Source organism: Musa acuminata, chromosome BXJ3-8, assembly GCF_036884655.1.
Source record: "Musa acuminata AAA Group cultivar baxijiao chromosome BXJ3-8, Cavendish_Baxijiao_AAA, whole genome shotgun sequence".
Classification (NCBI taxonomy): Eukaryota; Viridiplantae; Streptophyta; class Magnoliopsida; order Zingiberales; family Musaceae; genus Musa; species Musa acuminata.
This window is the reverse complement of record NC_088356.1, coordinates 343279-368348: the sequence shown is the minus strand read 5'-3', so window position 1 is coordinate 368348 and position 25070 is coordinate 343279. Positions and strand designations below refer to the sequence as shown.

General features: G+C 37.1%; 2 protein-coding genes across 6 annotated transcripts; both read left to right on the top strand.

Annotated features, from left to right (window-relative positions):
- Positions 1-398: 398 nt before the first annotated feature.
- Positions 399-15974, top strand: LOC135645963 (putative inactive cysteine synthase 2). 4 transcript variants are annotated; one of them, XM_065164945.1, is made up of 10 exons: positions 399-691; positions 3561-3670; positions 3747-3804; positions 3878-4141; positions 4253-4390; positions 6665-6716; positions 6808-6860; positions 9629-9688; positions 9840-9920; positions 15629-15974. In XM_065164945.1, the coding sequence occupies exons 1-10, from the start codon at positions 491-493 to the stop codon at positions 15713-15715; spliced, it is 1104 nt and encodes a 367-aa protein (XP_065021017.1). In that variant the 5' UTR covers positions 399-490; the 3' UTR covers positions 15716-15974. The 4 variants fall into 4 exon arrangements, with proteins under 4 accessions (XP_065021017.1, XP_065021019.1, XP_065021018.1 ...); XM_065164947.1 differs by having other exon boundaries at positions 9856-9920; positions 15629-15767; XM_065164946.1 differs by having other exon boundaries at positions 400-691; positions 6811-6860.
- A 1401-nt stretch (positions 15975-17375) lies between these two features.
- Positions 17376-24204, top strand: LOC103994198 (uncharacterized). 2 transcript variants are annotated; one of them, XM_065165106.1, is made up of 3 exons: positions 17376-17556; positions 19739-19882; positions 22150-24204. In XM_065165106.1, the coding sequence occupies exons 2-3, from the start codon at positions 19803-19805 to the stop codon at positions 24083-24085; spliced, it is 2016 nt and encodes a 671-aa protein (XP_065021178.1). In that variant the 5' UTR covers positions 17376-17556; positions 19739-19802; the 3' UTR covers positions 24086-24204. The 2 variants fall into 2 exon arrangements, with proteins under 2 accessions (XP_065021178.1, XP_009412801.1); XM_009414526.3 differs by lacking the exon at positions 19739-19882.
- Positions 24205-25070: the final 866 nt, after the last annotated feature.

Genomic DNA, 25070 nt, shown 5'->3' with positions numbered 1-25070 from the left:
CATGAATTACAACCAAAACTACTTCACTCAAAAATCACTAGTATCAGCTCACAAAGTTTGATCCCACGATAAATTATTTGTAATTCATGGTATAAGATAGATCACAATGGCGTTCCACAATAGGTTCACTCGTGTGTTTGCGAACCCGATTTTGGATAAAGTAAATAGGGTGAACCGATTTAATTTCTTAATTATAGTATTTAAAATACTGTAACTGATTGTATAATAATATTAGGGTATTTGTGTGAAAAAATTATGTCGAGTCTTATCAGAAATATTTTTTGGATTTATAAAATGATAGAGGGATTTTGAAATAAATAAAAAAAAAGCGATAAATACCCGTTTCGAACGAAATGCTGAGATATATTATTGTGCAAGCGATATAAACCGCACGGGCACCGCATTCGGGCGGTTCTCTATCCACAAGTCTCTACCTCGAAGCGATAAAACTCTCCCGTCTTCTCAAAACCCTTCCATAAACGCCGCGCTTATGGCGTTCCTCTCCGCCTCGATCCTTCCCCTCTCCTCCCCCCACCGCTCTCGCTTTTTCCCCTCCAGACCCTCTCTCTCCGGCCGTGTCTCGTTCGATGGCATCATCGAGAATAAGCCCGTCGCCGGCTCCGCCATAGCCGTCTCTCTTCGCTCGACGGCGGAGGTTGAGACCGTCAACATCGCCGAGGACGTCACCCAGGTCACATTCAGCTTCATTGTTTAATGAGCTCTACATATATTATTAGAATAAGCTAGGAAAGTAAGCATTTCTTTTGTAGGCTTTGTCCGAGTCATAATGTTACAGAAATAAAAAGAGTATTCATGTGCTAACCAGCAATCTAAGACTGCTATTTGATTTGGAAGCTTTTACTGCTAGAAAATATTGGTACAGTGCTTTTGAATACAGAAATATTTCCAAGGTCCATGCAAAACCTTTAGGAAAAAAAAAAAAAAGTGAAACAAAGAAAAATATGCTCAGAGATGGAGGTTTAAGTAGCAGTATCCTAAATGCATAATTGAAGCCTTCTCGTTCTTGATCTGTGAGCATGTTCCTGGGGTACAATCAGCCCAACTTTGGTTTGGTGCCTTGTGTAGCCAAGACTATGTTGGACAAAAACAAGTTGTAGTAGAATTCTTGCATAGGAAAAAGGAGCAACTTATAGAAGGATAATGAATTTTGCTCATAGGATGGGTAACATTTTGAAGTGGGGAGCTGAAGCTCCTACTCTGATGTTTCCTGTTCTTTTTTTATCACCCCTTAGAGGGAAGCTAATGAATTTTCATATTTTCTTAAAGAAATGGAAACAAGATATCTTGATGAGACATCTTAAAATGTTTAAACTGACGTCAAACTATATGCACTGATCTATTACCGAGAGAGAGAGAGAGAGAGAGAGAGAGAGAGAGACTGTTTTGGGTGGTTATGAATAGCCCCCCTACAAGTCCCTTTCTTCTCCTCTCTGTCTCTCTCTCTCTCTCGATCCCTCTTTGTCACTCTTATTCTCTTTAAAATTTCTCTCAAAACACATCAAATTCACTCTTAGCTCCCTTCTAAACTCATCAAGGGTCATTATGGTTGTTTGGCACAAGAAGAGGATTCAATCTCAAGATCCGGAAAAATTATTGTTCACATCAAGGTAGTAATGCATAAAGGTTAAACAAAATTGCTAGCCTAAGGCAGCTCGTTGGTTCCTGGGCATCACAACTAATATGAGGTGTCCCCAAGTAGGTGGTATATGATTCATTTTCATCCAAAATTAATAGGAGGCCAGCTCTTGATATCTTGATATTATGGATCTAGATCTCAAAACTTTACCACCTTAGATTGCAAAATTAGCCACCAAGATCATTAATGCATATGAGGGAGAAAAAACAATAATATTGGATGGGTAATTGTAAAATTATCCAATTTAATTACATCCCTGCTAAATGTAGTTCGAGGACCTTACCATCAATCCATGACGTCCATCATTTAAAGTATGGTTCTAGAGTATAGTCCCCACCAAATGAGATCCTCGGCGTATATCTTGATAAGAAGATCGATGAGATCATGGACTGAATTGTTCTTTTAAGAAGCAATGAGACCTATATGTTGTGATATGTATATGCAACAATTGGTCTGACCCTACCAAGATGAGTATCATAAACCTTTTGGTATGCTATAACAAAAAAATGGTTTCTCAGAAATCAATTGATGCATCAAATTAGATACAATACATGGTACATCTAGGGTCTATGGAGGTTGTGGTAGATGAGATTGAACCCAAGTTTGTAGTGCAGACAATTACTGACAATGATGTTATCTTTAAGAAGGCTTGAAAACAATTGATGGATGGTAGAGTTCATATATTTTGAATTCATGTGTAGCCATATCTCATGATAAAGGATGTAGATGATATTCCCAATGGCGAAGAGGACAATAACAAAGGTATAAAGCATCGTCAGTTTCATTTATAATTATCATTGTGTGCATGTATTTGATGTAGAAATTCACATAGGGACAATGCCTTGACTCAATGTTACTTGGTTTGTCATCTACTTTATCTTCGAGTCCATACAAACATTGAATCTTGCTCACTGCTAGCTTTCGTATGCTCTTGCCTGCTTGTTGAAAACTGAAGATAATTGATAGAAGTATGGAATGAGGTGGTTGATGATGAATTTTGAATGAAACCTACTTAATAGGAGTTAAATTTGCTAAATTTTTTTTTGCAGTATTTGAGCTATCAAAAAAATTTTGTGAGCTAACAAACAAAGTGATATGATAATTTTGTCTGAATAGAGTATCTCAAATATCACTAGATCTCAAACAAAACGAACCTGTATATTGTATATTGTTCTATTATAAAGGACTATAAACTCTAATGTCAATTACTTAGGAGCTTAATATTTGGAGCCCCTTTTTTAGTATTGACAACCTCCTTACTATTCGCAATCCCTTAAAAAACTAGTAAAATAATATTTTAGTATTTATAACCCTCTAATTTTGAATTTACCCTTTCTTTTTTTCCCTTCTCCACATACCCTATGATCATCACCTACGCACCCTACCACTATAAATGCTCCCCAGCTCCCTATCATCGACCGTTGCCCCCCCAGCTTGTGATTATTGCTGATGACCATCCCCTAGCCCGCACTCCTTGTGGATCGTCGCCCTTCGTTTACAAAGATTTCTTTGATTACAGAACTCATGGAAAATCTTGTTGGGATTAACAAAAAAAAAATTTCAACTTGATTCACCTATCTAATTACAATTGTCTGGTTTGTTGGGGTTTTGAGTGCCATTCTGTTATTATGTCAAGTGGCTTTGGCTGAATATAGTTCTAAAAGGAATGAAGGAAGATCCAAGTATTTGGAAGTGACCTTCCTAATTACTGCATCATGCTTAACAATATAGCGATATGAACTCTTTGGTCATGACTTCAGATAGCCTCAGTGGTGTACTAAAGATTGTTGAAACATATTTTTGTAATAAAGAAATGACATAAAAAAGTGATGGAATTGCTGAAGTTTCTGTTCGGTGCCTAAGCCTCTGTGACCTCATATCTTTTATTTATACTTGCTATCAGTTAATTGGGAAGACGCCTATGATTTATCTTAACAAAGTCGTTGAAGGTTGTGTTGCTAACATTGCCGCGAAACTTGAGTCCATGGAACCTTGTCGAAGTGTCAAAGACAGGTAACTTGCTTTTGCACTTTAGCTCTTTTCAGCTGATGCTTCTGATTAACTTAGTTCTTATCATTTTATCCCTTAGGATTGGATATAGCATGATAAATGATGCCGAAGAAAGGGGGCTAATTTTTCCGAGGAAGGTATTTTTTATTTGCTTGTTTTACCTAAAACTATGAATTCCTTTAAAGATGGTGTATATGTTATCCTTTGCAGAGCATTTTAGTTGAACCGACTAGTGGAAATACTGGAGTTGGTATTGCATTTGCAGCTGCTGCTAGGGGATATAAGCTTATAGCAACTATGCCTGCATCAATTAATCTGGAGAGACGTGTACTCCTTCGTTCATTTGGAGCAGATATTGTTCTAACAGATCCTGATAAAGGGATTAAAGGAGCAGTGGACAAAGCTGAAGAAATAGTTAGCAGGACACCAAATGCATACATGTTTCGGCAGTTTGACAATCCAGTTAATACAAAGGTTCTTGACTCAGATGGATTGATTTTCCTTTTCTTTATTATGATGTTTGAAGTATATTATATGTAGACGAGTGGCTTTTATTATAATTCATACATAGCTTTTAATATACAGATCCACTTTGAAACCACAGGCCCAGAGATATGGGAGGACACTATGGGTGGTGTTGACATATTTATTGCGAGCATTGGAACAGGTGGTACTATCACAGGTGCAGGACGTTATCTTAAAATGATGAACAAGCATATCAAGGTCTGAAATACTCTTGGCCGAATCTTATGTTTTATTCTTTATCCACTCTTCGCATGCGGAAACCAATAATCTGTCACAGTGCAGTCAATTTGTCCTTTAAGAATATTTCATAGGAAAGTAAAGATCTTGCTAGATAATGCTTCCTGTTAACTTTAGGGTCCAACTGTAACAACTATATGCCATCTTTTTGAGTTGTTAACAAGAGTAGAATATGCAATATGGGATAATCGCTTCTTCATTGACATGATCTTTTTGATAGTTTGTTGACATTATCCTGGTTCAAGAAGCAATAATAGTTCCCCGTTTTTTTTCCTCTAGGAGCCTAAGAGGTTCTCTATTGTATACTTGATATTGGTTAATGATTCTTTTAGTATTTTTGTAAAAAAAAAAAAGAAAATGAAGAGGGAAAACGTTTTAACATGTATTGATACCTGGTAAATCCAAGAAAGTGCAAGCTGCATATTTTATCATTAATTGAATATAAGTTGGAGCTCAACTATATATGATGGCACTAGCTACTTTTTTTATAATGAGCAAACCTTGCATTTATGTAATGCACTATCACATACAAATCAATATTGTAAAGAAAAATTATCTGCAAATTAAATAAACTTTGTTAAATGTTGAAAGCTTAAGTATCAAATACATGTTTTTAAGAACAAGTGGTGAAGGTTGATACATGTGATCTTCATATTTCAATTCACCGACAAATGAATCTATGATTAGCACTGGGCTTTTGAATGTGCCACTGATGCACATATTTTATTTAGTCTATGCTAGTCTAACAGATTCTAATTCAGGTCTACGTTGATTGAATTAGTTTGGTCTAACTCGGCCATATTAAAATTTGATTTTATGTACTATTTAGAGGTAAGTCTGAGCAATTTAATTACCTGTGGTTTAAGTCCCTTGGTCCTTATAAATGAAATAGTTTGTATTTTGCATTGGGTCAATTGATGGCTAATTCACTGCTAAAAGATTTCATGGTGGTTTTTCTTTATATTCCATGAAGTTACTGCCAAACCTCATTCTTAGAGTCGATAAATATCCAAATTCTGGCTGGAAGGAGGATGAAAGAGGAATAAGAGGTTTACAAATTTGTATTTCGTGTTATAAATGGTCACTGTTATACGTTGGGAACATAATCTTTAGAATAAATTCATTTCCTCAGTTCTCATTGGATGCTAGAGAAGATGGGTCTGGCTGAGGCGATAGAGGAATTGGAAGGAGGAAGATGAATAAAGAAGAGAAAGTGGGGATGAAGAGGAGGAAGCATACATGATTTCGATGGGAGATAGTAGGCGACTTGCAGGGTGTGCACGACAAAAATGGCTCATGTAAACCAGCGGTTGATGAGTTAAATAGGTGTTTTTTCTATTTTTAATGGGTTAGATTGGACTGGTCGAAATGAGGGCAGTTTGCACATGGGTTCAGGCTCGGATCGGTACATGCTGCTCGTCTTATGCTCGCATATGCATATATGCCTTTGTCACATTTTAGAATACTACTGTGATCTTTATAAATCTTGCCACATCTTGGCTTTAAGATATGCCTGGATCCTTGTTAATATTAGCTTTTGGCTTCGTGGATTTGTGTTCTTGTGGTTGTATGCCAATGCTTCCCTTGAGACATATATCATTGCTTAGACTCTAAGAAAACCCAAATTTTGACCATTTTCATTCAAAATAATTTTTTGAGATGTTGTTAACATGTTTAGTTTTATGTTGTAGGTTCTAGCAATGTATTGTAGTTCTGCAGTTCTGATTTTATCAACTTTTTGCATGATATTTGTTATAGCTTTGACATTCATTAAAGTTTTGCTAATAATTCTTTTTATATACTTGACGTGAATTGAACATCACCACTCAAACAACTTGTTATCACTTTAACAGCTTTGGTATCCACTATATTCAGTTAATTAGAGGTGGTTTCTTTCTTTGAGCCACCTTGAAAGTATTTTCACAAATCACTATCCAGCATCAGTGACTTCATTGATGCAGGGAGACACTGGCAATTTAACTTTTGCATAACGATATTTGACATCACAAACCCATGTGGCTGTCCAACATAATTTGCTTTCAGGTTTTATTCTTTATATTCACCTTTTATATGGTTTGTTTAACCATGTATAATGTGAAATTTTTCAGTAGCATTGCCTAATATCTTGCGTGTTGCTTGAAAATGAGTTTTGCATTATGCAAGGTTTTATGTTATTTCTCTGCTTCTTAAGGACATTGCATTGTTGCACTAATGTTTCTGGAAAATTTAATCTAGGTAATTGGAGTAGAACCTGCTGAAACTAGTGTTATTTGTGGGGACAATCCAGGTAAATGCTAAATGATATTGCCTATAGAAAATGTGGTTTCTTTTCTGGTATTTTCTTCATGTGCTCACTGATTGTTTCTGATAATTTAAAGCAGGTTATGTACCAAGTATCTTGGACGTTACGTTACTTGATGAGGTCATAAAGGTTAGGAAGTCTTATTTTAACTCACATTACATGATATTCTCCCCAATGTACATTGTTAGATCTTCTAAAGCATTAATCTTCGCTCACTTGGTAAATGTCCAACACTTTTGTTGACAATTGAATTCTACTTTGGAATTATTTTGATAATTACTGTGTGGGTCAATCAGAGGCAACTCCAACTATGGTTTTACAGTTGGATTTGACTCTAGGATTGACCTTGGTTGAAGAATCTTCTAAGAAAATAGGTGAACATATGCGTTCACCTGTAATTTGTCCCAGCTGATTGATTTCAGATCCAAATTACTTATTATAAATTATAATAATACTTTTATAAATAAATTATAAATTATAAATTATAAATAAGTTCTTTAATTTTTTTATTTTATTTTCTAGAATCAGGTTTGGCTTGTAAGAAAATAGATGCTTGTTTAACTCTAATTCACAAGTTATTAATGTTGGCAAAAACTGTATTTAAGTGCACTTAGATTCATTCTTCTAAAAGGCAGTAGGGCTGATTTTTTTTGCCTATGAATGCTGCAATGGAGTATTAAAAAGGGGACTGGTGTGTGTGTGTTAGCACCATAATGATTGATATTGTGGGCGACTATAAATGCATCGAGGTGGTTGCTTTTGCCTAATTCTTAATTGCATCCATTGAGACCAATCGTACTCAGACATGAGTTGGTCAACTAAGTTGAGCCTTTCTTGTCTTTTTAACCTAGGTTCAATATTTTATTTTAGAGGAACTTTGCCTTTCTTAATCTATGCTATTTTACCTCAAGCTTTTGTTAATTTTTTCTTTACTCTAGACCAAGGATTATTAGGATATTTGCCTTCAATCAAGTGTTTTCTTGCTTCGAGGAAAGAAAATATTCTTCGAAGATAGAGAATCAAGATAAAAGTGGGAGAAAAAAGAGAACACGTTGAGAATGGAGATGAAAGGTTCTAGGAGCGAGTACAGAGGAATTTTGAAGAGGAAATTTTCTTGCAAGATACTTCTGTTTTATGTCTTATGGGCTACGTAGCACACCTTTTCGCAAATTCCCCTCACCTAATATAGTACTGACGTTTTCATTCAAGCTTCTATATAGTTTTAGCTAATCCATTCTTGACAGCTAATCGGACTAGAAAAAGAAAAGTCGTATGTTAATTGGTTGCCCAATCTTATTCATGCTCCCATTACTCATCCATGACCCATTAAGACCTAAACTTCTAGGAAACCTTCTCTTCTCTGGAATTTTCTGCAAGTGTGATTTGGAGTTTGAATTGAGTTGGAAGTTCCGGAGGCCATCTCCTCCGACTGGCCATATTGGTTGCTGGGCGGATTGATTCATGCTGGTTGGTATCATCTGAACTAATTTGAGAAAAAAAGGCCAGTGACCACACTCTAGTCCTATTTGGGCTGACTCTGGTCTTGGCAACGGGAGTTAAAGAGTTTAACCACAACCTTTCAAATGGAGAGTCAAAATTCAGGCATCCCTACCATATATAGGCAGCTCAAAGTAGGGTTTATGTCCCACTGCAAAGGATCAGATTATTTAGTGCATATATCATCTTAGTTAGGCCACCACCAAGTTTGACCATGTATGGATATGGTTTAGTGGGTTAATAAGATGATCTCCTAGTACCAGCCAGACTAGGATTACAGTAGTCAAGACTATGGTTGTTGGACTGACAAATACCAGTTTGGACTGACCAGTATGCTTGGATTTTTAAATCAAGCTTTTGATTGAATCAATGTTTTTATATAGATTTAAGGTATTTTTGTGAATTTTTGACTTGATAGATGGATTGAATTATATATGATGATCATAGATTGCTTAAATTTTACAAGGTACAAGTCTATAACAATAAAAAGAAATTGTATATTTTATCAATTGTCATATCTATGTTGTGTTCTATCCTACTTCTACAAGATAGCGAGCGAGGCCTTGTGGTTGTGTACTAGAGGTCTGAAGTCTCAATTGGACAAATTTCTAAAGATGTCAGCTTGTTTAGTTGTCAAAGACCTTGACTATTAATAGCAAGGTCAATTGAGTTTTGTCTTTACAATTTACCTTTGCACAAAAGATAAAAATACTTTGACAAGATTTGTCATGCCCACATGTCTCTATGGTGTCATGTTTATGTCTGCCTGTGCCCTTGATGTATAACAAGCAGCTCATCAACGGTTTGTGTTGACTGCCATACATAGAATTTTCTTGAATTGAAGATTCTGTCAATTTCCAGAAAACGTTCTTTTCTCTGGGTAAAACTTCCAAACAGATGATCCACATTTTTTGTGTCAGAATGGTCTAGCTTGATTTAAGACATTGAAATGATTATTTTCAACATTTGAAGTAGGCATAATTTTCTTTTTTTATAAAAAAATGTGATATTTGTATTGATCAAGTACAGAAAAGGCAAAATCTGCAAAATATTTTCAATTTGTACAACATAGTGGTTGTGTAAATCATCATTTTATTTGCTTTTACACTGATAACATGAACTTTCTTTTTTTGTTAACATATCTTCCGATTAGGGAACCCAAAAATTACTCTCCATTTGTCACTAATTTTAGATTTTCTGCACTATGTAAATAATTTAAATATAATCCTTTGTAATTCATATTCCTGGACTTGCATATTCTTGTTGTGGCACTGGCACAAGATGAAAGAGCTGGTTTCTATTTAGTCTTGATGTTCTAGGTGAAGTTGGTTCTATTCTATTTCTTTCCTATTTAACTTTATGACATCTTAGCACCAATCGAGTTGTTTCTTTAATCCTAGGTTACAACTACTGAAGCCATTGAAGTTGCAAGGATGTTGGCATTGGAGGAAGGTTTACTGGTAATTATGTCTGGTCTCTAATTGTTTGAAGATTAATTTCTTTATGGACGATCCATATCTTACAAGAATAAGAAGCATACTAGTTTTTGCTGATTCTAGCAATTTTACTTTGTGCAAGTCATCGAAATATTCATAATAATATCATTTTCAGATTGGTATATCTTCAGGAGCTGCTGCTGCTGCTGCCATCCATGTGGCTAAAAGACCTGAAAATGCTGGAAAGTTGATTGCGGTAATGAAACACATCTTCCCTCTTCACATTGCTTTTCTTCCAATATAGCATAAAGTTAATGGGTTTCCTAAAAGATAAGCATGCTTTTCAAATTTTCTGCAACTCATGTAATGCACATTTTGTAGTCTACTTTTTGTGTCCAAAGGACGTTGTCTTATGCTGGGAGAACAAGCTTGGAAAAACATAGAAAGCAGAAAGCCCTTATTAATTAATACCGCAATTAGGAGGGTATAATGTGATGCATGTGAGAAAATCTAGTTTGTAAGTTATTACACATATTCCATTCTCACATAATGGTCCCTGCATGAAAATTGGCGTTTGTTGTGTGACCCCTTGGAAGAACAATTAGTGGCTACATACCGGTCCGCCCATGAACTGAATACGACCATCAATCCACATGTGATAAAAGGCTTACTTCGCAATGAGCTTGTAAACTGAGCTTATTGTCTGGTTCCTTTTCTCAATTTTTTTACCCTAATAAAAATCCTAAACTCCCATCATCCATCAACCCATTTGGTAGAATCAATGCTCCTCTCCTCATCGACCACTTCAATCATTGCCATTGCCTCCTCTCCTCTTCGTTTACTTTGCCGCATCCTTCCCTCGTCTTTCTCTCCTCATCCTCTCCGCTTGTCTTCTTCATATCATGGTATGTACTAGTGTGATGCATGTTGGACATTTCTCGAAATGTATTCTTGATCCCAAGTCAAATGTGAAAATTACTTTTGGAAATTAAATATAATGATAAATGTCATCCAAAAATAAAAAAAAATTTGGCAGGAAAATTCTTTCAAAAGACAAGCTTCTTATGTTAATAATATGTAAAAAGCGAAGTTTTCCTTTTTGTGACTATAAATGCATGCAAAGTTATTGGTATTTACTATTTAGGACCAAGAATATTGGTATAGTTGGACTAGTCCATACCGAGAAGTTTATATTGTCCAACCTCGAATTGACATGTAGATAAAGCAATTTTGCTTGGTCCAAGTACATAACATAACTAGTACATTTATGATAATTTGACCATTTTGGGTACTAGACCCATCTTAGAGATTTGTCAGTACGATATGTATTGATCTGTACCGGTGTATCAACATATGGTCTGTTAGGGTGGGCTCGGGTGAGCTATGTCTCGGTGGCGAGTCAGATCGATACATACTGCTCATACCATACCGACTCGAGCGATATAGCAAGCCTTGCATATATTTTCATTGTGCTTACTTGTAATGCCACCAATGTGAGTACCTATGTGTGAACCTTCTGACCAACGCCAATATCAGTCTCATCTTGATTTTCTTTTCCTCACTTGATTCCTTGTTTCCTCTTATTTCTTCTCTACTAGCAGCCCCTTTCCATCTTTCTCTTCATTTCTTCTCCAATTGCCCCCTTTTGCAACAATTTTCTAAAATTGTTTAGACTTGGAGCCTTTCTCTCATGGGCAAATTTCTTGAGAGGAAGTTTTGCTTTTCTTCAAATGGTCGTGTTAAGGTTGTTCTTGGCTGCTTGCTTATATTTAATGAAGCGAGTTCAACCTGGCTCATATGTAGAGGATCACATTAAAGAGAAGAATTGAATTGAGGGTTCTCTCTTAAGAAGGGAGTCCAACCTCGGGTTGTTCTTGTCATTGGACTCTTTGATGCTTAAGTTAATTTCAAGTGGTAGATTCAAAGAGTATGGAGTGAAAATTTCTACTTGTAAAACCTAGAGAGCATTTCATAATGGTAGGGTTCTTATAGGAGAATTATAATTATGGAATGGTTGGACGAGAAGTTTTAAGAATGAACCACTATCGTGTAACCAGTGATTTCAAAAGGTGCTCGGACGATGTGAGGCTAGGCCCGAGCGCCTCGCAAAACCCTCAGGAGCAGTGCTTTATCGATGTACTTTGTCAGGTGGTTTGATTTAAACTTGGTTCAATCGAACCAACTAACGTAGTGACCTGACACCCCCCAACCCCCTCCCTTGCCTGACCTTGTGGAAGAAAGTAGAGGTGAAAGTGAAACCCTACGTCCTCGCCTTTGTTCGTTTCAACCGTAGCCATCGGAAACCTCGTCTGATCTCATTCGTCATCACTGCAGCTCGTCCGTTGTTGCAGCTTGTTCGCCGTTGCAGTTTGTTCGTCTCTGCAGCTCATCCGCTGCTATAGCTTATCTAAACCCTAAACCTCATCCGTCGTTGTAGCTTTGTCCACTGCTGTTGGCAACCTCTTCTATTGCCTTCATTCGCTTTGTCTGACATTGTAGCTCCGTTCGCCGTCATCGACAACGTTGTCTGCTGCCTTCGTTCGCCGCTATAGCTTCATCAGTTCGCAGTTGTAGTTTCGTCTGCCACCCTCTCCTTGCCCCACCTTCCTCTATAGTCGTTGGTCATTCCTTCCCCCACCTTTCTCAGTTCCCTCTTTATAACTATTTTGCAGAAAGATTTGAGCCGTGATTAGATTAGATCAATAATCAAATGGTATCAAAACAGGTAAATTGCTATCTTTTTCTTCATGGCACCCTTGTGTATTGGCATGAGGAGTCACCATGTGTGCCATCACTAGAAATAACAAGAAATCAGAGCATGTGGGTGAAGGCTAACAGTCGCTCGGCCTCTATAGATGGCAAACTTTTTACCACGGCGACCTTTTCTTCTATAGAAGGCAAACCAGTAAATTGTTTTCTTTTTCTTTAGGCATGACTTGATTACATCTTGAGCATGGTTGCTTCATGTTGGAGGCATGATCACTTTTTTGCTGTGCATCAATTGCAGCCATAAATTGTCCATCTACCAAATTGATTCGCTTCAATTTTTAGTGCTAGGATGATTCCCTCTAGCGCCTAGTTTACCTGAACCAATGAGGAGTCACCATGCGTGCCATCACTCAAAACAACAAGAAATCATAAAATGTGGGTGAAGGCCAAGGGTCGTTCAGCCTCTATAGAAGGCAAACTTTTTACCTCGACGACCTTGACTTCTAAGAAATCAAGCTTTAGCCTCTGAACTGTATCATAATACCTAAACACGTCAAAAAAGAACAATCCTTAAGCATCACTAGGTTGTGAAAATAAGTTCCTTCCCATGTCCATCTTATACTCTGAGATTGAAGACGTCACTAGTTTGATCATTCAATCTTTCGACACTGACTTCTTCCGCCTTAATAGCTTGGGGCTAGTTCATCCTTTTTGGAGGATGTGGAGGTTGAAGTGGTCTCTTCAGGCAATAGAGCACTAGAGAAAATGGTATGCTTCTTTTATCGAGATTCAAAGATTGAAATTGAAGTGCTGGACCACCCAAGTTTCTGGTTCTCTATCCCACTCGAACGCGGAGGATGTGTACTCTTCTATAGAAAGATCCTTTTGTTTGAAGTTATCAAACTTAAGAAAAACATCTTGCCTATAGTTGTTAGGAACATGTTTCTTCTAAAGTTCCCTCTTCCTTTTCTCCCATATTAAATAAGATCCTTTTACGTTCATGTTCTCTTCTTTTGAGATTTTCCCATCATAAAGATGTATGCCTTTTCTATTTTATGGCAACAAGCATGACTATGCAGTGTCATCTAGGGACTTCAATTTGTGAAAACTTTCTTCTAGAGCACCCATTAGGTAACTTTTTCAAGAATCAAATCGAATTCTGTAAGATGCCTTTGATTCCTGACTCAGTAAGCTTTCCAATGATGTATAATTCATGTTATATATATATATATATATATATATATATTAGAAATCATCTCAGAATTAGTGTGAAATGAGTATTCTTGATTTATTAAAAACTAAACAATTAGTGTGATTATATTGACTTCTCTGAATTTAAATTCTGAAGACACTCCTATGTCAGAGGAGGCGATCGAGGCGGGGTTAAATCTGGAATATATGTGCAGATCGGATTGACTGAACAGAAAAGAATCGAACCAAACTGGTTCAACAGAAAAGAATGGTATCATGAATTCTGCATTGGTGCCGATGTCATTTGACCTAAAGAGTGAGGGCATTTTCGTTCAAATGGGAAAATAGGGGCACCCCCCAAGGTAAAAAGGAGCTGTCTGTTAAAAAGCCAATAGTGAAGGGATTTTTGGATAAATTGCCTATCAACTTTTAATTCATTGGATCGTATTAGGAAAGAATTATTTGTAAAGGGACGGAAGGGAAAATAGAGGGTAATGTTGGGATTTTAAAATATAGTGGTGCTCCACCAGAAAATATGAAACTTGAGTGTTCCTTGGAAAAAGGACAAAACCATCGGCTTTTTCTAAGGAATGTTTCTTATAAAAAGTGATTCACAAATTGATGTACAATAGTCTATTAAAATGAATTAACTTGGTAGTTTCTTATAGAAAGGCTTTAGTTGGCTGCACAGGGAGCCACCACTGGTAAAACATAATTATAAAAAGTGACTAACAAATTGCACAATAATCTATTAAAATGAATATACTTGGTACTTGCTCAGTGGAAGGCTTTAGTAGACTGAAAACAAACCTGAGTTTAAGCTGGCATATGACAATGTTCATCTGCTACAGGTAGCAGCCTAAAGATGGGCAACTTTAGCATGGAATTTTTAAATTGATCTGGGATGCTATCAGTAAGTAGGTTAAAAGAATCAACAAGATCATAAAATAAATATCGACAAAAATGCATCTATGCAAGACTTCCAGGTATTGTTGCAGAAAGCTAGATGGTCGGATATCCTATAAAATGATGAAGATTCTTTCTAAGATTTCCACGCATGAAAAGAAAAAAAGAATTCTTCTAAATATGCTATTTGCAGAATCAGTCTGCTCTTGGTGAAAAGGTTGTGGTGCAAATTTTGAAATGCTCCAAGCCTCTTCGTCAGTGTTAGCAGTGAGAAGCAAGAGAATATATCTCTTTCTTGTCATGTTTGGGCCGGCCAAAGTCTTTTCCAGCGTGGGCTAAGAGAGAGTTCAAAACAACCCTTCACAATAGGAGTATAACATACTTAAGGTCCCAGTCACATGGATGGTCCAGTAAGGGTCCCAAGTGCCAAATCAATAGTCAGAGATCACTTGAGGCCTTAAACAGCGTCTTAGCTAACACACCACCAAGTTTGATGGGTCAGCTACTACTCCTAATCAGACCAGAGCTGCACCATTCTAGATTGAATATCCATTAGGAATGTCCTAACAGGACCAAACGTGGCTAGGTGGAGTAGGGGATAAACGTAAAGGAAATTTGCTAGAAGTTTGGTTTATTGATGGTGTGGCTGAGAGCTGGGACCGTTGACAAACAGCCAACGACTTAATACATTTCCTTTTTCTAGTTCCATTGAAACTCGGGAGAATGTCAGGTATTGTATATGCCTGGGAGTAGAGTTCCCATAGGCAAGTTACGTAGCCCTTGAGATACAGAATTAAATTATTCTTCCAAATGCAATCTCCTCATTTAGAGTTCCTGTTTAGTATTGTCCCTTCTATCTTTCCTATACCTATACTCAAATCTCTTCTCTCCGTTTTGCTTCTTTTCACTCTACCTTCAAGGGCACTATCTTCATCCAACATAAGAAGACAGGATGAAGATAATCATAATTAATATATTTACTATAAATTTGGTATAACATGTGAAAATTGATCTTCAAATCCTCAACAAAAAAAATCCAGGCAGATGCTTTTTTGTTATGCATTCAACTTGAATTGTGCATTTTCTCTTTTAGATTTTCTATGCTACAATGACAGACATCAACACAATGTCCATTCATGCTATAAACCACAAATACAGGTTATTTTTCCGAGCTTTGGTGAAAGGTACATCTCCACAGTTCTTTTTCACTCTATACATGAGGAAGTCAGGAAGATTCAGAAGTAATATTCTCAATGTCAAGGAAACTGTATCACTATAGCATGAACAACTAAAGGGTACCGCTGCAAGGCACTAGCACAAATCTTGTGGCATATCTGACTACGCAATTGAATTGTATCTCTGTTTGGCGGATAATATAACTGTATTTCGGATGGTGCTTCAGCAACAATTTTGTTTATGTATGAATCAAATTAGCTGTTTAAGGCTTACTGTGTCATTTGTTAATCTGGGGATGATCCACATGATTAAGGCTTATATTCTGTCATTTGCTGGTAGTCTCTTTTGTGTTTTCTTTAAATTTTTTTTTGTTTTGAGGAATGATTGATATGATTACTGATTGCAACACTATAATGTTGTCTAAGACTTTTCGTTTTGATGCTTTTCTTATAGGAAAATTGTTAAGTATGATTTTTAAAAACTTTTTTCCAGAATTATTAGAGCTTTGTGGAATAGTTAGACATTTGAAATCCCTTTCAAATTAAGATTCGTTAATGCTCGCTCGCATGTGAAGTTTGTACTTGTATATGCATTATTTGGATATTTCGAGTAATCATGTGACGAACTTAAATTATTCTTTAGGCCCACATTTATCAAACTTTTTCTTGAAGAAGATATATTTTTTTTTTCTGAAAGGCTGTTGTTTCTGTTTAAAAAATAAATATATAAAGCTGAAAGAAAATTCCCACTTGATGCTGTTCCATTGGTAGCAGACGATGCTTCCTCAAAACCATCATAATAATGGAAAAGCATCACATCCTCAAAAGTATTAAAGACAAACTCCTAAATTAAATCAATTTCTTCTTTCATATCAAAATTAAATTATATATTGTTTTTAACGAATCTAGGTTGAAAAAGAAATCGAATTGAATTGGAAAATTCATTTACTTAGTTTAGGTTTGAACTTTTATCAAAATTGAAGATTCATAAATTTGGAGCCTATGTGGATTTACATTTTGTTGGTTACCCACTTACAGTTGAGCTCAACCAAGTTATCAAATAAACAGTTTGAGAAAGGTAAGGCATAAGTTCATCCAACTACACACTATTTTGTTGGATATATGCTTCTCAATTTGGTTATAAATGAACCAACTATAACTTTGGAGTATGTCAATTTGTAACCTATACATGCATAATCATTTTCATTAATAATTACAAAATAATGTTAATTCATGATAATCAATATCAAGTATTTTATCAATATATCTATCTTTATATATGAGATCCATGTATGTCATTATATTCATCATAATTATATATTGATTTAAATCAAATTATTTCGATCGTAGAAAAAATTGATAAAGATGTCGCGTGTTTTAATCCTACACTCGATAGGTGATATGTATTCCTTCAATTCTCTGTCAAGCTCGGACTCGCAAATTGAGACCAATCCGATTCGAATTTGGGGGCGGGGCGGAACGTTGATCCAATCCTCGAGCCAGGCGAGTCGAAAGCTGGACCGAATTCGTCGTAGTTTCGGTAATCTGACCACCAATCCGATCCGTAGGAGTTGAATCGTGACACAATCCTCGGCTTAGGCAAGTCAATTGCCGCGTCAGAAAGTCGAAACGGATCCATGAGGCGGCGAGCTATTTACACACGGCAAAATTCCGGATCCCAAATCTTCTCCTCGTCATTCCCATTTAATAACCTCCTTACGCCCGTCCACAGCCAATCGCAAATTAGGAGAGAGAAAGAAAGAGAGAGAGAGAGAGAGAGAGGGGTTTCGCTCGTTCTCCAACTCCCATTCCTTCGAAACCCTAGTTTTTGTTCCGACAACGATCGATCACGTCTTCCGACCTCCCCTTCGCTGCCGCCCCCGCCCTCAGATAGATTGCCTTGTCCCTCAGGTTAGTCCACGCTTTCAATCAGCCCCCCCCCCCCCCCCCCCCCTCCTCTCTCCGATATCTCGATCTGCTTTTGCTTTATTTGTTTTAGTGCTTTCTGGATCTTGGTTGGTCAAACCAGGGAATTACGATTGTTTCGCATACGTTTCCGGTTCGGTTGGTCGTTTCTTTACAAGAGGATTGGATTGCACGAGTTCTTCTTGTTTCTTGGCGATTCGTTGGGGGCGGATCTTTTAGAGGGGACTTGAGCTAGGGTTTGGATCTTCGGTATTCTGATTTTGTCGGTTTTGAATCTTTGAGCCGTTTGCGAATTCCGACGCGTGTTTGACTAATATAATCTCTTTCGTGGATTGTTCTTTATATAGTTGTGGATCCGTTGATTGGTTAGATTGCTTTTGGTCGTTTCGGTGGTTTTCTTCGTCAGAGGATTAAGCTACTGATGCGCCTGGGTCTAGGGACGTAATGTAGGGCTCACGCTCTGTTGAGTCCTTTGTTGTGATATTTTTTTTGTTTTTTTGAGTCATAATGATGGTAAGATTTGTGTAACTGGGGTATGCATATACTCCATAGTTCTTTCGGAAATGGTTGTCGGATGCAGTTTCAGTTGTTTGTTCGTTGATGTTTTTGTTCATATTATTGTCATATATTTGTGTCACGTTATTAACTTGGAGTATAAATAAAATCTTATTTAAGAATTCTTTTATTTATGCTATATCTGCATCCTATACACAAATTTTCGAGCTGGTTATATATGTCTCATATTCGAATTTAAGTAGCGCACCACTATTTTTCTTACCTTCTCTAAGTTGATGATGGCTGTTCGAGTCACATCTTATGATTTATCGACCTGATATTTTGATGCAACTGTTTTTAAACCTTTCTGGCCTTAGTTTGTAACATAATTTGTGTGTTTCTAGCATTTTTATTAACATATAACTAGGATATGTACTGTTCTTTATCCTCTACCTTTTTTTTTTTTTGTTTAGACAAGTCAAGTGGCATATGGTCTACCTATTTATTTATTTTATGACCTTGTCAAATCATTTTATCCACATATAAACACAGCAAGTTCTACAAAGATTTCATTGGATACGATTGATGCCATAGGTATTATCAAATTTTGTCGACCCACATATTTCCATTCAGATTATATACAACTATTTGACCAGGGGTATCAATCTGAAATTGGAATAGAGTTCTATTTTGTTTTTATGGACTTGGCATTCAGATGCACAGATCTCATGCATGCAATGCAAAATGCACCTTACATTCATGATGGCACCAACCAAACACTATAATAAGCTGACATCTTTAATGGATTGATCAATAGAAGTTTGGATGTTTGGACATAAGGATATAAGTTTGTAATGAGTTAGAAGGTTATGCCATATTTTGTCAAAATAATCCATCTAAACCAGCAAAAAATTATGAGATTTTTGCTAGATTTTTACTATTTAAAGTCTAAAAAGCTTTTTAGATCCTTTTTGTTCTGGCACACTAGTTTTTTTATTAATTTTATTTTTCAATGTGGGAGTTATAAATTTGACTTTCTAACAAAAATGTCTTCATCTATTGGAGTAGTGTGTGGATCCATAGGCTTCCGATTTTTAATAGATTAGTTATATTCTTGTGAATGCTTTCCTGTTTGTATTCAGAATTGAGTAAACAAGTGACAGCATAGGTTAGCTTTGCATTGGTGAAAGAAAACAGATGTATTCGAATGTTCCAATGAACAAGCTAACCAGCCTATACGACAGGATGTTGCTTAAAGCTAAACAATGACCTCAAAGTCCTTTATCCACTAACTTTGCAGTCTGTGAACAATTACAAGGAACAATGAATTTAAGATATTCCATAATCATGTTAATGAATAAATCCCTAGGAAAAGACGAATTTCTTTCTGTACCAACGATGCAAATGTATTTGCAAAAAACAAAAAAAAATCAATGATCAGCATAAACACCAGAAACATAGGTGACAAAGGATAGTTAAAGATGCAAAACATGGTACAGTGTATCAGGTTCCCAGGAATGTAGGATCTTGGGTGGATCAAATTTATGCAATCTTACCAATGACCAAATATTGTACATCTATAAAATCCTTCCACAATTTAGTTTATTTAGTTCAAATAGTGTTACGTCAAACTTTCATTTCTTTTCATAACCACGTTGTCCTATACCAACAGCAAGGAGCCATGCATCTTGCTAGTGCCAGCCTGCTATTCTGCAATCCACAACAGCATACCACAAATGATGCACTATAACATGCCATTAGCTGGCGGATATGCAAGTCCTTGTGTTGTAACCCAGCATTACATGCCACATACAATGTAAGTTCACTACTGGCATAGGGTTGACGTAGAATGTCATTGTTGTACAACCAGAATCTTGGTTGATGTTTTATCTAACGTAACAATAAATTCAACCACTGGGAGATGTTTTAAGGATTCCCTTTCAACAAATGTCACTTTCAAGTATTGTTTGTTTGGAAGTCAAATCAACAGTAAAAAAACACGAAAGAACTGTGGCAATGAACGATATTATAACCTTGAGAAAATGGGTGCTTAAGATATTCTCAGCATTTTGTTCATGTCTCATTGACGATTTCATCGAAGATATTCCAACTTCTCTCTTTTTCTCCCCTCTTTTTCCTCCCTTCTTTGTTTTTTATTATGTCTGTTGAATCAGCTAAAATTGGTTAAAATCTGCAAACTATGGCTGAATATGGTTGATTCAATCGAATTTTGACCATTTTTTAAATTCTAACTATAAGGCCGAAAATCAGCCTGAATCTAATCAGCTTTGGATAATACTGCTATGGGAGCATACCATATTGGAATTGGAATACAATGATATCTTCATTGTCGCCCCATTTGTCGAGCTGTTCACTTTTTATATTCAGCATGACCAAACTTAGAGTTTCCATATTTTTGTTGCAATAATTTATTTTTGTGGGCAGTTTGTTGTCAGTCCTTTGCATGGTTGGACCATTATCAGGAGATAATTGTGGAAATCTCCATGTTTTATTATGCAAGTAATTGTTTCTTGAAGTTTCATATTTCTCTTCTTGTCTTTTCTCTTATTTTCATAATTGAGCATGGTATGACCATAAGTTAAAAATGCTTAGTTTATCTATACGTTTTAAAGCATATTTCATCATTCTTGGGATCGATCACTAATGCTTCTGTGGAATCAGTAATTTCTTTGTTGTAATTTTTCTTTGTGGATATGTTCCCAAGAAAGACTTTGTTATTTGCTACTTCTAGGTTCAACATTAACATGGGTTGTTTTGGGTTTAACCGTACAAATTATTTGCTGATTATTATCTCAATCTTGATGTTACACCAAACAAAAAATAGACGTTTGAAGATGGACTAGTACAAATTATTTGTAATTTACCTGTATTATCATTAAAAACGTGTTAGGTAGATAAAGCTAGTAATATTGAGGAAGTTATACTTGCGACAGGAACTCGTGGTTTCTTCTGATACTAGGTATATATGCAAGTTGTGTTGTCTTGTCTCTTGCTGTTATTCACTATGTGCTTGAACGGAATGAAGTCAACAGTAATTTCTTATGATTGTGGTGAGAGGGTGGATGGAGACTTGTATATTCATTTTTATGTTGCATTTTTCATTCGGATGCACTTAGTTCATTCCTTGATTCAATTGATGAAAGGTTAATTGGGATTAATTTGAGTTTTTGAGACCATGTTTATTAACTAGAGGACTTTGATTAAGTAGGACTTATACTTGGTGTATGTAATTATTATCTCAGTAATACTATGACAATCAAGGTTATAATTAAGATGGATGGACAAATGTTAAGAATATTAGTCATCTTGGATCTATTGTTTACTGGGAGAAAAGGATTGATGAAGATATTGTTAATAAAATGAAAACATGATATGAAGTCGAGGTGTGTTAGAATTTTTTTTTTTGTGATTGTTGTGTACCCCATAGATAAAAAAGTTTTATAATATAGTTATAAGATGAATCATGCTCTGTGTTCGATCTTAGAAAGTTAAGAAACAATACGTAATGTTAATGCACTCAAAATAAGAATGTTGACATGGATGTGTGGAGGTATTAGAAAAAAATAAAATAGAAACATTTTATACGTGTGCAATTATGTGTCTTGACAAAGGATAAAGTGAAAATTGTTTTAAGATTGTGTAGACATCTTACTAAGATCTACGTATGCCATGATTAGATGAACTGATTTGATTAGGATTAACAGTACCATGGGAGATAAGAGGAAGACCTAAAAATACTTTATAGAAATGATATAAAACAAAGTGAATACCACTGATTTAACTAGGGATATGCCCTATAGAAAATATCATATAGTGGGAAAAGATCTATGTGGTCAACTTTAATTAGTTAGGATGTTGTAACTTGTGATTGTAAGTGTTGGTTTGTTGTCCTTGGTTCTGTTTCTATTTCTTCCATATTCCTTTCTGAAGTGAGTTGAGATTCCTGGTTGAAGCTGCTGTTCATGTCTGTTATTTTTTGTTCTGGCAGGCCTCATAATACTATTTGAGTGAATCGTTTGATGACAGTCTGATTAATCAAATTTGCAATACGATCTTTTGCAGGAAAATTACTGTAATAAAATCATTAGAAATGTCTCCAGCGTCCAAATCTAAGTCGAAGGATAAATTGGCTGCAAAGGCTGCCAAGGAACAAGCCAAAGTCTCTTCGAAACCTTCTCTAGCTCCTAGCTATGGGAATGGTTCTTCTTCAAATGCATACAATCCAGATTCAGGGACATTCCACACCTTTGATACAATGGCCTCTGGTTCATTGCCGGCAGGCCAATTGAATGGTCATTTTGGAACCATAGATGAAATGGAGGAGCATTCTGGTAGTAGTTCACTTGGTACAACAGGTGAGTTTGATTCGATGTCTAACCATAATGGCTACTCTGGTGAGTCCGAGGATCAGAAGGAGAAAAGTACAACTAATAATGCAATTCGCGTTGAATCTGTACCTGGTTGTGATACCGACAAGCGCGAGAAGATTCGGCAGAAAAATGAGAAGAAGCATCAACGCCAGAAGGAGAGGCGAGCACAGGAACTACATGAGCGTTGTTGTGGGTACCTCATGTCTAGGAAACTAGAGATGCTCTCCCAGAAACTTGTAGCAATGGGTTTCTCTTCAGAACAGGCAACAATGGCTCTTATACAAAATGAAGGGCGTGTCGAAGAATCCATTGCTTGGCTCCTTGAAGGGAATGAAGAAAGCAAACAGCAGATTGCCGCAAACATAGACAGTAGTGTTAACTTGAAAATAGACATCACCGCAGAGCTTGCAGAGATTTCAGACATGGTGGTGAAGTTCAAGTGCACTAAGCAGGAGGTTGAAAGAGCTGTAGTTGCTTGTGAGGGTGACCTAGAAAAGGCCGAAGAGACTTTAAAGGCACAGAAGCAAGAGCCAAAATCTTCTCCATTGAAATTGGAAGAAACAGGTGACTCTGCCACTGCAAGTGATCTGGACAATAAGATTGCAATACCTATTCAGAATGCAACTTCAAGACATCAACAGAAGGGGCTGGCGTCAGTTGGCACTCAGCAGCAGAGAAGAGATGAACGGGATCCAAACTACCTCAAAACTGTGACAAATGGAGATGTAGAGTCCACAAGTAGGAATTTGCAATCTTTGAGAAGAGTACAGTCTAAGCCAGATTGGGGAAGAACACAAGTGGCTGCTCCTGTGGAGAAAAAGTGGTCAAATTTTAGTCCTACACCATCCATTTCATACTCTTTGTCATCCTTGCAGGTAGCCGCATCTCCAACCACTCGGTCTGTGATGGCAACCAGTGAATCTAGGGCCAACATGCCATCGATAAAACTGAGGGAACCGGTCAGTGTAATGCAGCGTCCCCAGTCCGTCAATGCCAAGCACAATATCACGTCCACAAGCCCCAGCATTAGTGTATCACCACCAGCTTCCACAGGATGGTATTCAAATGGTATTTCTAGCATGGAGATGATGATGGCAAATGGGGGTCTGGGCCATGGTCCACACTATTTGGGTTTGAATGGCTCCAGTGCCCAGCAATTGGTTCCCCAGAGTCATTTCCAAACTTCTTCTGGCTTCGATGGTTCATGGAACGCTGCTGGTTCTTCATCATCATCGTCATCGTCGCTTGTGGTGCCACCCTCACTTGGAATCTTCACCGGGTGGGGTTCATCTGGTTCCTCTTTTTCATCACCAGCAGACTGGAGTTCTGGTGGATCGACACCATGTGACTACACCTCTATAGACTGGAGCTTGGATACAACTCTGTTGAGGCCATCAACGAAGAGCGATCGTCTATCTGCTACGTGGTCTACCATGTTTATGGGTGGCAGAGCTGCGAGGCCAGGCATGGACGCCACAGGTGGCATCTACGTACCAGGGATGCACGATGACGGCCTCTCAACGGACTCCTCGTACTTGTCTGGATCACTCGAGTGGTCATCCCCTTTTGCAGGGAGGGATCTGTTCAGTGTTCCAAGACGGTTTGTCACTAATTCTTCTTCCCTCTAGGAAGTTTAGCTGTAAGATGTTGAGGAAAATGGACATGGTTTGATTTGCAGCAGCAGCAGCTGCTGGCTCTTGATGCTCCTGGTTGAAAAAAGTTGCATTGCTTTCTTGGTTGGTTCCAATGGGTTGGTATCTCTATGACATGTTGAGATGAGAAGGATGAAGTAATGCATACATAGCTCACGGTGCATGACAATATTGTTCTCCAATCAATCCGTCCAGGTTATGGTTATGAACACTATACCATGCGTTTGTGGTATTATTTGAGGTCCCCTTGGGTCGTTGTCAATGCACAGATCGATCCACATTCTCATCCTTGTCATTGATGCCCATGAGCTTAAGAAACAACCGCCTTGTAAGTTGGACTATTATTATTCCATGGTCAATCATGGACTGCCGCCCTACCTAGTTGACCTAGCCGAAGTCAGAGGTTCTCGGTGTTGATTCTAATGGGCCAACCAAGGGGCTTGTTTCCATCCCCTTGTTTCGCGTAGTGAATATGCTCCATCGTTTCCAAGCGGCGCGGCTGTAAGTCAAAAGACGATAAAAACTTGATTCACTGGTTTTTATTGTTGATTATCTATCTATCGTTCTTCATCCCTCTCTCTATACATCCAATAGAATCAATCAATCGTTGACCTTTTTTTTTTTTTACTTCATGTTACAGCAGACAGACTAGAGGAAAATAAACAATACATATCATTATCCATATAAATCTACCATTTTGCAACCTTCAAAGAGAAGAGGGTATCTGCAATGTTCTCTCACCATAGACACAAGAGGAAAGCAAACAACAATTTATTTTATGCATTCATCCAATCATAAAAGAAATTGCTATATAATTAAACTAACCCCCATCTCCAGTCAAAGACATCTGTTGTCCTCTCTTCACTAAAATTGGATTCGACATCATCGACTCATCAAATCATTCGTTGATATGATCCAAGTTTTATAACCGTTTTCATCGACAGGCTGAGGTGGATGGATT

Coding starts and splice junctions, on each gene's coding strand:
- LOC103994198 (XM_065165106.1), top strand. CDS start 19,803: ATGATGCACTATAACATGCCATTAGCTGGCGGATATGCAAGTCCTTGT. Junction 19,883..22,149: donor CATTACATGCCACATACAAT/GTAAGTTCACTA, acceptor GATCTTTTGCAG/GAAAATTACTGTAATAAAAT.
- LOC135645963 (XM_065164945.1), top strand. CDS start 491: ATGGCGTTCCTCTCCGCCTCGATCCTTCCCCTCTCCTCCCCCCACCGC. Junction 4,142..4,252: donor ACAATCCAGTTAATACAAAG/GTTCTTGACTCA, acceptor TTTAATATACAG/ATCCACTTTGAAACCACAGG. Junction 4,391..6,664: donor TGATGAACAAGCATATCAAG/GTCTGAAATACT, acceptor AATTTAATCTAG/GTAATTGGAGTAGAACCTGC.